This window comes from Citrus sinensis, chromosome 5 (genome assembly GCF_022201045.2).
Source record: "Citrus sinensis cultivar Valencia sweet orange chromosome 5, DVS_A1.0, whole genome shotgun sequence".
Taxonomy (NCBI): domain Eukaryota; kingdom Viridiplantae; phylum Streptophyta; class Magnoliopsida; order Sapindales; family Rutaceae; genus Citrus; species Citrus sinensis.
This window is the reverse complement of record NC_068560.1, coordinates 16,111,403-16,124,519: the sequence shown is the minus strand read 5'-3', so window position 1 is coordinate 16,124,519 and position 13,117 is coordinate 16,111,403. Positions and strand designations below refer to the sequence as shown.

Below are 13,117 nucleotides of genomic sequence, written 5' to 3'. Positions count from 1 at the left end.
ATTTTGTTCATATTCTCAAATTATATTTTACTAAATAAATATCGATTTTATTCTCATTTCTTTATTTTCATATTCTAAACCCTCAAATAAACATATCATTTATTTAATTCACTAATCTACGAATTAAATTTTTACAAATTAAATTTATATAGACGACGGATTAAGCATATCGGATTTAGTTAAGAAACCTACAACCTTTAAGAATGCATTAATGAAGCACGTGTTTGTCCACAGTGTAAGAACAAGTTCGAAGTGGACGGACTAGAAAAGGTGGAACGCATTGGGCGGAGAGCAAGCAGGCTTTTCATTTCAATGGACTTAGCAGCCAAAGTCCCCCCATTTCTCAGTTCAAACCCTAGCAACTAACGGTACATGCAATCTCCAGAGGTAATAATAAGACTCTTAATTTTAATCTGTAAATTTTTTTTTGTCAGTTCGGTAAGTTAGATCTTACAGTTTAAGTTGCTTGTTCTTTAGGACCATATAAAACTTGTTTGATCTTTATTTTTTGCAGAGAAAAAAAATTAAAATTGAGCTTCTTTAAGGAAATGGGTTTGTGAAAAAAGAAAGATTTAGTGCGTTTAATTGGGGGTTTGTTGAATTTAAGCTTTGTTTAGTGTGTTTTTTGAGTTAGGTTGTTTTAGTGATGGATGGCACTGTTCCTTCAGCTCCTTTAGACAAAACAAAAGTGTTGGATGTAAAACCTTTGCGTAGTTTGAGACCTGTGTTACCGTCAAGTCCTCAAGCACCTCCTTTTGTTTGTGCACCTCCTTTTGGCCCTTTCCCACCTGGGTTTTCTCCATTTTACCCCTTTAGTACGCCGGAATTTACTCCTGACAACAACCAAAACAACAACACACAGACACCTCCAACGTCGTTTGCTACCCCCATTCGGTCATTTAGATCACCGGATGTTAATTTTGTGGATGGGTCTAATGGTGATTTGGGGTCTTCGGATGGGTTTCTAGACGGGAAAAAGCGTCGCACTTCTAGTTACAAGCAGAAGAGGCCCAAGAATGTTCAGGACTCGGATTTTTCTGTGGGGATTAGTTCATTTGAGCGAGATGATGGTAATAGGCAAGTTGTTAATAATGTGCTGATGAGATTTGATGCCCTTAGAAGAAGAATTAGTCAGATTGAGGATGCTAAGGAGACTTCTACTGGGTTGATTAGGCGTGCGGATTTGAAAGCAAGCAATATATTGATGAGCAAAGGAGTACGTACCAATATGAGGAAGAGGCTTGGAGTTGTTCCAGGTGTGGAAATTGGTGATATTTTCTTCTTTCGGATGGAGATGTGTTTGATCGGTTTGCATTCCCAGTCCATGGCCGGAATTGATTATATGATTACAAGGAGTGATTTAGACGAAGAACCGGTGGCTGTAAGCATTATATCATCTGGAGGATACGATGACGATGCTGAGGATAGTGATATCTTGATATATAGCGGCCAGGGTGGGAATGCTAATAGGAAGGGTGAGCAAGCAGCTGATCAGAAGCTCGAAAGGGGTAATCTTGCATTAGAAAGGAGCTTGCGCCGAGCCAGTGAAGTAAGAGTCATTCGGGGAATGAAAGATGCTATTAACCAATCTTCAAAGGTCTACGTATATGATGGACTCTATACGGTTCAAGAGTCGTGGACTGAAAAGGGGAAATCAGGTTGCAATATTTTCAAGTATAAATTGGTTAGGATACCTGGGCAGCCTGGTGCTTTTGCTCTTTGGAAATTGATTCAGAGGTGGAAGGACGGCATGTCTGGTAGGGTTGGACTTATTCTTCCAGACCTTTCGTCTGGGGCCGAGGCTATACCCATTGCACTTATAAATGATGTTGATGATGAGAAAGGGCCTGCGTATTTCACTTATCTCACCACTGTTAAGTATTCTAAATCATTCAGATTAACTCAGCCTTCTTTCGGCTGCAACTGTTATAGTGCATGTGGCCCAGGCAATCCAAATTGCTCTTGTGTCCAGAAAAATGGGGGTGATTTTCCATATACTGCTAATGGGGTCCTAGTAAGTCGGAAGCCGTTGATATATGAATGTGGTCCATCATGTCCATGCAATCGTGACTGCAAAAACAGAGTGTCTCAGACTGGTCTAAAAGTTCGGTTGGATGTGTTTAAAACGAAAGATAGGGGTTGGGGCCTGCGATCTTTGGATCCTATTCGTGCTGGTACTTTCATTTGTGAATATGCAGGTGAAGTAGTAGATAAATTTAAGGCAAGGCAAGATGGGGAAGGCAGTAATGAAGATTATGTTTTTGATACAACCCGTACTTATGACTCATTCAAGTGGAATTATGAACTGGGGTTAATTGAAGATGATGATCCTAGTGACACTACTGAGGAATATGACATACCATATCCCCTAGTCATAAGTGCCAAGAATGTTGGGAATGTTGCTCGATTCATGAATCACAGTTGCTCTCCAAATGTTTTCTGGCAGCCGATTATATTTGAAAACAATAATGAATCCTTCGTCCATGTTGCATTTTTTGCGATGAGACATGTTCCTCCCATGACAGAGTTGACATATGATTATGGGATTTCCAAGTCTGATGGGAGTAATTATGAACCCCACAGGAAAAAGAAATGCTTATGCGGAACACTGAAATGCCGAGGTTATTTTGGATGATGTTGAAAGCGTGTTGATTAGTGGAAAAGAATGGTATTGCCAACCTTGGCACTGTAGAAGGTCAGAATCTCACTTATGTTGTTATTCATGAACTTGTTACCATGAAATATGATGTTTTCAGAGATTCTTATGATTTTTGTTATTGTTGATTTATTAGACAACAAATATGAATTATTTATGCCAAAATTATGCAAGTAATTTTATCCATGTGGGACACATGCATGCAGAAGTTGTTAGTTGGGCCACATTTTATTGTTATAAACATGAATTGTCTCAAGATAATGTTTTATATGATATTGTTGGAAGCAACAAATCTTTGCTTGTTCATGAATTGCTCTTCTATGCAAACTGTTTCTTTGTACGGCGGACAGACATACCTTCTTTAAATATACAAAGTAATTCATGAAGCTCAAGGATTACTTTTGTCATAATAGATAATACTTTACTTGTTTGATTATTTTTATGACTGAATTTCTGCTCATAATAATTTGAGCCTATTGTTATACTGCCAGACTCATTAGACATTTTGTTATATTTCGTGTTAGGGTGAAATTTTGCATCTTCTAGTCAATATTGAAGCCATTTTGATTGATCTATTGTCTTATTTCTCCAATTCGTTGTTATACTACCATTTTGATTGATCCATTGTCTTGAAGAAGCTTCTTCTGCCTTTTTTGGGCCCCCAAGATGCACTGAATGTATCTACAAGGGAGAAAATCTCTCGATTTCTTATCTTCATGTATATAATTGACTAATTAACTTTTCATACAATTCTTAGGATGTAGTGGTCAATTCCTCCTCTTGATGAAGAAACTCTGCCTGCCGCCAGCTATTGGGTGCAATGTCCAGTTAAGTAGGCACAAAACTCTGTATGTTGTCCCTAAACCTATAGCCAGGGAGGACACACTGAGGCTGTTGACAGTGATCTCATCGAGCACTTTGCTGGTCACTTTTTATGATGCTTGTAGTTTTTAGTTATTGTAACTAGTAGTTGCACTACTGTAAGAAACCGGCTTTTGTATACTACTACCTTTTTCCTTTCCCCCCTTTTTATCTCTGCCGCGGCATAGTTATTCTGCTTTTCTGTGTTAATAATTGTTTTGTATTGCTAATGTTGATGAGGTTGTGTATCTATCGTCTTGGAATTGGTTATGATAATAAGTTCCAATTCGAATTTTTTGTTAAGTCTCTGAATCTGCACTCTTTTATTCAGATTCATTAACCAACCGAAACATCATGCATATTTTTGGCCAACAGAAAATTTGTAAAAAAGTTAATTTTAGACCGTGAAAAGGTGATTTTAGATTTAATTAATGTGGGTGTTCTTTATTCTTAGAATAAAATACATTAATATTCTCGTATTCATTTTCATATTTTTGTGCGTTTAAACAGATGAGAGCTGATTTGGACTCAAGAAGATCATTTGGTGATGATAATAATAATGGTAATAATAGTAATAGTAATAAAATGAAAAAAAAAAATTCTATGAAAAGGGTGATGTAAAAAAACAGTATTACTTGAGCGAAACTCAATCCAAAGATGCTAAGTTGGAGACTCATCCATGAATCTGATGCATGAGACCACATGATTGCTGGCCTCCAATGAATAGATTTAAGCACAAGAAGATACTTGAAAAACTCAGGAAAACATAAGTACTTCGGTTGATTGTCAATTAAACACAAAAATTGTTATTTGAAGATAACAAAATCGAGGTGCATAAACTAAGCTACAAACTATGAAACCCACGGCAAAATGGAGTTCCATAATCGGAAACTAACTGAGATCCCGAATCCTGGATGAAACGAAATGTTCTAAAGTCTACCCAGCAATAATTTATTTATATTTATTACAGGATTAAAAAAATTTACAATATAACAAAATAAAATTTCACTACAAGACAATATTTTTTTTTTTTAGGTCTTTTATAGATGTTGTACTAATTGTTATAGCGAACTTTATTCTTCTTTTGGCCTCCGAGCTGGGGTACTACAACACAAATGTTCATTAATTGAACAAGGGATAGCTATCAGTGAGGGTATCAAACAACCTTGGAGAAATTTGAACCAATGTTGTAAAATAATTGGGCCATACACGCCGGCCCAATTAGCAGCAATTTGGCGGCAATTCGGGAAAATTCGCTCCCAATTAATAACAATAATAAATAATTAAATTTAGCCTTTTATAATAGAAGATTTGATACAAAATATGGGGAAATTACACATTTCCTATACTCGAATATAAGTTGAAAATACTTACACTCAAATAAAAGGGGTTATGATACTTACTTCCTTCAAATTAAAAAAAAAAAATTGCTACATTTTCACCCTCTTGGCCTCTTATGGTAACTACTTAAGTTATTTGACAATAAAAAAATTTATGTTGTGCCTAATCAATTTAAGTTATTTTATAGACTGTAGACTTCCATGAAAACAAAATATTGTGTATGTGCTATGACAATATTGTTGTTAATAAGTTGAGCTAATTACTTAATTTATGTAATTTTTTTTACCTCTTTTTTCATTTTTTTTATTTTTATTGACAAATGTGAACAAATTGGGCCATATAGTATTTGAAAATTTGGTGAAACCTAATTTATATGTTATCAATGAGAGAATAGATTGTCTTACATAAATAAAACTAACATATAACCCATGATGTGATGAAAATGGAATAATAAAATGAAATTATCTTATTATGCAATAAAACTTTAAAAGCAAAGCTAATATACAAACAGCATATGTACATGGCAAAATTCTAAACAAACAGAACATACATTAACTAATTAACTTAACAAGGATAATATTGTCATATCACGCACGGAAATATTTTGTTTTGATGGCTGTTTACTGTCTGTAAAATAATCTAAATTGATTGTGGATGATATGGACTTCTTCATTATAAATTAAATGGACTTTTTCATTATAAACTAAGTTATAAATTAAATTGATTAGGATAAGAGCATTAAGTATAGTCTTTTTAAATTTTAAGAGCCCGGGTAAATGTCACAGCTCATTTAAATTTATGTATAGATTTTTCTACCTTATATTTTGGAAAAGAATCTGTAATTTTACCTACAAAATACAGACCATAAGATTTGTCTCTTATCTGTTTTAATATTTATTTAATTTAATGTTACCTCTCACTCTCCTCTTCCTCTGTATTTATTAGTTAATGTTTTCTCTCTCATATTTCTTTCTCTCTTTCTACTCTACTTACATCCTTCAGGCGTGAAATGCATATCCACCAAAATCGTAATTCCGTTTTGTTTGAAACAATATGAAAAAAGAATAGCTCACTTAAATGATTATAATTAATTAAATCTTAGATTTTAGATACTAATCTTAAACTCAGACTGCTCTTATATTTTTAACAAGGGAGAAGCCAGAGATTTATATATATATATATATATATATATATATATATATATATATATATATATATATATATATATATATATTAATGCTAAATTTGAAACTTCTATTTTCAATAATTATATTCAAGAATGGAAAATTTAATTTAATTTTTTTTTGAAAAAGAACATTAGTAAAAAATGATTTTCTTATAGGTCTTGATCACAGCCACATTTTTAATTTCTCCCATAACATGAACCTAGCTTTGGTACTACTTTGTTAGATTTCCTTCGAATGGTTTTTTGTGTCTTGTCCTTGTTAAGAAAATGAGAAAGAGTAGAGAGGAGAAGAAAGAATTGAGAGGGAAAAGAGCCCATGAATTAAAGAAGGTGGATTTCGAATTACTCCCTATATAAATTGATTGTTTTTAAATTACTTTACTTATTTTTTAAAACTTTAAATTATTCTATAATTTGGTCAAAGATATTAAGATAATGCAAAAATGAGGTTGAATTAATGAAATTTTTTTCGTCTTTTTAATAAAATAGGGGCAGATTTAGATTTTTAAAAGTAAGGATAATTATTTAAAAATAGTTAAAGGAGAGTAATTCAAAATTAATCCTATTAAATACATATATGTATGATAACATAAATCTTAGAATACATTAAGGTACTATATCAATCTTATAATAAGTAAAAAAATATAATAATGTGTGGACCCAGCTGCCTTCCAACGAGGGGAAGATACCCCTGACTTTGTCGTCATTTGCAATAGCTGTAGGATATCTGGGCACATGATCTAATGGCTCCAGTTTGATAGCTTTAATTATGTTTTAAATTGGCAACCGTTTAAGACGGGTTACGTGGTACTTTAGGGTTTTAACAAATGTTCGTGCAATTTGAGGCAACAAAAAAATTGAAAATTACAGCAGAGTTGCCCTTTTGGCTGTGAATTATCTGCGTTGGTGAGTTGAACAATAGAACCTGTTGGAAATTTCCGATAATTTTGTATATAATGATTGGGTTAATATTATGGATAGAGACAAGTGGCAATATAATTGTAGCTATAAGTATAGTAGTGGTAATTAGTTATTTGAAAAAAAATCATCAAATTTGGAAATTGTTATTTGTAATGAATGTAGTTCGTGTGCTTTGGGCTTAGATGAAGCAGAAAATCGAAAGTGAGGTTCAGACTAAAAAGATAATGTGTAACTTTGTCCAAGAATAAAGGTAGGTCAAAATGAAAAGCAGAAAGCATGCAATATAGAGATTACTAAGGAAATTGTAGTAGATACCAGCGTTGCAGAAGGAAGTAGAGAAAGGGAAAGGAACTATGGATTCACTAGCTTTTTGTAACTTAAAGGTTGCTTATGTTACAAGAGGTCTCTCATATAGTTTCCATGAGAACTCAATGACTTCCAACTTCTCAAGAACTTGAATCGATGTCAATCACCGTCTTACCCCTTACATAGAAACCAACAATGCATCCCACTCAATCATTGTCTAATACTTGCCTATGCAAATTACAAAGGCCCAAATACATGGGAGCCATAATCAATTTCAACAAAAAATATCACGCACCTGTACTTGCTCATAATCAACTCCCTTCAAATTTTCACAAATCTTCACACTTATCATTTACAACATCATTATACACTGAAATGTTCATTACAAGCAAACCAGTTGAAATTTTACGGAGTAACACAAATGAATTACAATAGTAAAATGCTAATTTACACAACTGTTTTCCTATTTCTTCCCCGCATGACAGATTATGATCAGCTTCTTATAAAAAATTTCCATGTGGGTTCAAACTTCATTCAACCGCCACAAAATGCCAGGTAATTCCCCATATAACAGGACGCTATCAGCAACATTATTCGCCAATTGGGGATGATTAAATTCATTACGAGGCATGACAATAACACGGCTCCTACTTTGATCTCCTTCAACAATGGAGCCCCAGTTGCCCTTATGTTGTGCAAGGAATTTGTCTACATATCGACCTTTCGTATTGACAGCTTATGAAAATCCACAGTTACAAATCTAAAACAGTGCCTACCAACAAAAAGTAGTGTCATTTCACCATTCAATTTTATTTTATGGTGTACAGATTAACAAAGATCTCAATGGACAAGGTAAAGTGGTTAAACGGATTAAGTATGACAATGCAACCCACTATAAAGGCATTTTCTATATTCTTTCCATAAAACACAATATCCTACATACAACATAATGCATACCTCAACAACCAAACTCCTTCAAATCTTTTTGCTCTTCCAATTAAAATAATGAAATGCAAATGACTGAATAGTTTTCTCAAAACCTATATTTTAATTATCTTTTGACCAATAGCATATGCACTTGCGACTCAGGAAATAAATAACCAAAAAACATGATAGACTAGGATAAAAAGCAACAGTATTCATTAAGGCATTAAGAAAGCAACCATAAGTATAACGAAAGTGAAAGGTTGTATCATGCATTACAATACCGCTGCAATGCAATCTACGTAAACAAAGATGACATTTGTACCCAAGCATGCAGCAAATACACTTGCAAGTCAGATCTCTCCAGTGGATCACCAACCTATGCACTACTTTTTCTGTAGAGACATACCTCTTCAACCAAAATAAAGACATTGTCTTCTAATAATGACCAAGCCACGACATAAACTGACATAAGAAAACTTCAATCTGCAAATGCACAATCAACACTTCCTTTGTAATGATGTATTTTAGTATGTACATACTAAACAGAAGTCCAATTATGGGAATAATAATAGAACAACACAATGAATCATCTAATTACAAATCCATTATCACCTGCTGCGACTCCAACTATGTTGCAATGTTTAGTTGCTTCATCCTAGAAATGGCAAAACCTTCTTGTTTGCAAATGCAGATATTGGTATAAAGTCTTGACATTTTATGCATGTCCATCGACATAGTTATATGATACATACATACCTCCAACTATGGAGAGAGGACAATCAATGTCTTCAACTACTTCTCCATTTCCTAATAACAGAAATTAATAGGTTATAGTATAAGTAACCAGCAAAATAAGCCAAATAGCACAAGAGCAACTGAGAGAAAAGCATTTATGTTAATGGATATGCAATAGTTCTGCCACCCATCGGTTGATAGACTGAATAAAGACACGTCATGATTGTTGCAATGTCTAACCATTCAGTCAGTTAAAATAATTGATTGAACGTTGTATCCCACTCTATACTTAAATGAATAGAAAAATATATGTAAGTATTCACCATACAGATGCATCATGGTAGGAACATTAGTCCAAAGGGAACAACTACAGGGAAGTGACCTCAAGTAATGATAAATCAATCATACTTAAATGAGGATGTGTTAATGCATAAGTAATACAAAACGCAGTCGATTGCCAAACGATATTTCTTCATGGCAGCGAGATTTCATAAATTCAATTTCCAACAGCTTCTCTATCTTAAAGGAAACAGACAAAGAATCAACAGAAACATACTGAACCTAAGCAAGATGAAGCTTGCGATTAAACTCTTCATACAGTCTATAACATGCAAAACCATTTACAATATCCCCCAGAAGAACCATAATCAGCGTCCAACGTAAATCTTAAATATTTACCTTTTTGTTTATGTAATCGGCGTCCAAACGCGGCCGATCGATCACCGAATTTGGGTTGTTGGCGTCGAAATTGTATTGTTTTTACCACAATGCCACAGTCATAACTGACGCAGTGCTTCCAATTGATTCGCACACTTTTCGAATTAACATTATTATTTTTCTTTTTTTTATTCAGTTATTCACACTGTTTTTACTGGCCACACCAGTTATATTATTTTATTACTTGTCCATTTTTCAGTCGTTGGATTTCACTACTCTTCAATCCGATGGCCAAACCACAAGACGACAAAATAATAGGTACCTTCCAACCGGTGGAAGGTAGTTTTGGCCATAATGTGTATGCATTTATTTTAAAAATTATTAAAAAATTATAATTATATTAAATTTAATTACACGTATTATACATTAATTAGTTTGTTATGTTGGGTAAGATATACTCTAGAATTCCTCCTACATGTACTGTTTATAGTTGAGACTGCTTGGGTGGGCCACACAGCAGCGGCCCATTATAGCCATTTTCTCTAATTCAATTCGGCGGCAAATCGGCAAATTCCAAATTCCCGCCAAATTAAAAGCAATGGGATGAATGAATGAATAAATAATTTCAGAAACAGAACAGAAGAAAGGGAAGAAAAATTAGAGAGAAAAGGAAAAATATGGAGGAGGAGCGAAATTCAAAATTTGAGAGGGGAGAGATGGTGTGGGCAAGAGTAGTGTATCCTCACCAATGGTGGCCTGGTGCTGTCATCAGACAAGACTCTCTCGGCATCTTAGTCTCCTTCTCTTTCAACAACAACAACAACAACAATATTAATTCCAAAAACTGCCCTCGCTGTCGATATTTCATCGAATCAGAAGTGGTTTCTTTCGAGCCCAATTTCAAGTCCCTCGTCCTCAAGTGCACGAACGACGACTTGCTGAATCGCGCCCTGAAGCGGTCCGGCAAAAATGTTTTGTCGAGCTTGAAAGAACGGCGTCGTTCCGATTTGTTTCGGCCTCGAGAGGTTTTGGGTTTTGCTCGCAGCGCGGCGGTTTCGTCTTGGTTCGAAGTTATCGATTATCTTGACGCTGCTAATGCCTTTGCTCAGTTTACTGCTTTTCGCCGTCATTTTTTCAGCTCAGCTTCTGGTTTGCGAATTTTATTTTCTTATTTTTTATTTTAATTTTTTTCACTAAAAACTACATAAAAGAGACCGAAAATGGATTCAAATTCATTTGATAAATGACACAACAAATTGATTAATTATGTCAATTAGTTTGAAGCTTTATTTTCTACTAAGGATATTCTGTAGAATGAAAGTGTACAATAGATTTTGCTGTTCATAAGTTCCTTTTGTGTGAATACCTATCTATTCATGTGTAGAAGCAGATCCAGCTGCTTTGGATGCTGGCGATGATTGTCGGGAATTCTCCGAGAAAGGGGAAGATAACATGTTAGCTTGTTCGACCAATGGAAGCAACATATCCGATATTTCTCCAGAAGTGTCTTTAAGCCGTTGGGGCAAAGATCAGCTTGAAGTCTGTTCAACGAGTGAAACTGAACGACAGAAGATACAACCATTTCAAGACATGATGGTAAAACTCCAAATTTGCTGCTCTAGATATACATTTTATTTAGATGGGGAATGTCTGAATGAATACTTTGAAGTTGGAACTTTCTTAGCTTTAGAAGTCTGTCCTGTGAAAGTACCTCTGACAACTTGATTGAAAGGGATGAAGCTCGACGTTTTAATCCTGGCTATATTATGTTTCGGCAGGACATTAAGGTTCGTGGTGGAGGAAAAGGGAACACTACTCTTCCCATTGAACCTTCTCTGGAAAGCCCTATTAACTGCCTAGGTCTAAAGAGGCAGCTTGACCAATCTTCTTCTGATTTTGAACCTCCTCTAAAGCGACACAATTCTTTGTCTTTCTCATTAAATAGAGCTGATGCTTATCTTTGGAGAAGTAATGAAGGATTCAAAGCCTTTCTTTCTGATACTTCCATTTTAGGAAATGCTTGTTCCAGTCTTTGTGAATTATTCAATACCATGGCAACAGATATGTCTTTATCTTTCACTGAAGCTTGTGGTCATATTCTAAGAAATATAACTGGATGTGAGTCAGACTTATTCAAGTCTTTGTTTTCCGGATCCCAACTGGACTTCAAGACTCAAAGTCCCTCTGCTATTGTGGCTCAAACTTCAGCAAGTAGCTTGAAGGAATTGGATCTGAATTTGCTCTATCTTTCCCTAATAAAATGCACAACATCTCATTGTAGCAACCAGAAGATTATTGAAATCTCTACAGTTCAGAATCCAGATGAAACTGTTCAGACAGTTGACAACCGTGGAACCCATATACCTTCTGCCAATGTCCAGCAGCCAGAAGATTGTGGATCCATTATGGAAAATCATAATGCCTTGATATCTTATGCTAATGATATTACTGAGAAGCTGATGCAAACTCCTCCTGCTCAATCCATGTCAAATAGCACAATCGGAATTCATACTAATGACACAATTACTGTAACCAGAGGAACCTGGAATTTACATTCTCATCCTACTGCTGACGAACTCAAGATGATGCATTGCAGTAGTGTGCCATCCAAGTACAGCTTTAAGAAGAAGAAGAAGCTCTTAAAACCTGTTACTTCTTCTTCAGCGGTCAATTCAAAAGTGGGACAGCAATCAGAAGTTCCAACTCTTGCTGTTTCTCGATCTTTGTTGATGAAGTTCCCAAAGGATTTTAGTCTGCCATCCAAGGAGGAGCTGGTAAAAAAGTTTAGTCCATTTGGTATGATAGATTGTTTGAACACAAAAGTCTACTTCTACACTGGCTCTGCTCAAGTAGTCTTCTTACACCAGCTTGATGCAATGGCGGCTTACCAATATGCAAAGAGGAAGAAGATTGCCTTTGGTAAAGCAGATGTCAAATTTTGGCTTGATCCTTTGCAAGATAAGAGAGAATCCAAGAATCTTGTTTCCTCTCTGTCATGTGCAGCAGAATTGTCTGGATTCAACATAAGATCATGCCTTAAGAAGTCCAGAGTCCTTGAGAAAGAAGGTAAAAGTTCTAGTAAAAGGGTAAGGTTTTCGATGGAAACCTAGATCAGTTTATTGTCCGTAGATGAAATGTTCGTAAATTTTTCTCCACTTTTGTGGCCATGGGGAAATCTTTTGATACTGAAACATTGAAATAGCCTATCATAGGGGTGATTCCAACTCCTAACACATCTGTGAAAACTTCCATGTAATTAAGCGTAAAACAACCAGGTTGTGACCTTTGTTGCCAGTTATTTACTAGCACTTGAAATCATCAAATTTAACTGTCTTTGCAGTTTCTGCTTTTTGATGAATAACCACACTTGAATTAGGCCATTAAATGCTAGTTTTCTTTATGTCCATTGCCAGATTGTTTCTTGATTATGATGTTCTGACTTACTGCACATTTCATTGGCGCAATGGAGAAGCGATTACAAGAAGAAAGTCACGTTTATTAAGTGAATTGATAGCCATTAAGATGAT

General features: G+C 35.0%; 2 protein-coding genes across 3 annotated transcripts; both read left to right on the top strand.

Annotated features, from left to right (window-relative positions):
- The first annotated feature begins 214 nt into the window (after positions 1-214).
- LOC102620879 (histone-lysine N-methyltransferase, H3 lysine-9 specific SUVH1) lies at positions 215-3,820 on the top strand. The gene is made up of 3 exons (XM_006471204.4): positions 215-387; positions 515-2,695; positions 3,414-3,820. Exon 2 carries the CDS (start codon positions 647-649, stop codon positions 2,633-2,635), a length of 1,989 nt encoding a protein of 662 aa, XP_006471267.2. The 5' UTR covers positions 215-387; positions 515-646; the 3' UTR covers positions 2,636-2,695; positions 3,414-3,820.
- A 6,351-nt stretch (positions 3,821-10,171) lies between these two features.
- On the top strand, positions 10,172-12,913 carry LOC102620416 (uncharacterized). 2 transcript variants are annotated; one of them, XM_052440536.1, is made up of 3 exons: positions 10,172-10,739; positions 10,981-11,186; positions 11,369-12,913. In XM_052440536.1, the coding sequence occupies exons 1-3, from the start codon at positions 10,268-10,270 to the stop codon at positions 12,698-12,700; spliced, it is 2,010 nt and encodes a 669-aa protein (XP_052296496.1). In that variant the 5' UTR covers positions 10,172-10,267; the 3' UTR covers positions 12,701-12,913. The 2 variants fall into 2 exon arrangements, with proteins under 2 accessions (XP_052296496.1, XP_006471265.2); XM_006471202.4 differs by having other exon boundaries at positions 10,975-11,186.
- Positions 12,914-13,117: the final 204 nt, after the last annotated feature.

Bases quoted from the DNA above. Each gene is read 5' to 3' on its own strand.
- LOC102620879 (XM_006471204.4), top strand. From the start codon at position 647: ATGGATGGCACTGTTCCTTCAGCTCCTTTAGACAAAACAAAAGTGTTG.
- LOC102620416 (XM_006471202.4), top strand. From the start codon at position 10,268: ATGGAGGAGGAGCGAAATTCAAAATTTGAGAGGGGAGAGATGGTGTGG. The intron at 10,740-10,974 runs GTTTGCGAATTT...ATTCATGTGTAG, and splicing joins TTTTTTCAGCTCAGCTTCTG to AAGCAGATCCAGCTGCTTTG. The intron at 11,187-11,368 runs GTAAAACTCCAA...ATGTTTCGGCAG, and splicing joins AACCATTTCAAGACATGATG to GACATTAAGGTTCGTGGTGG.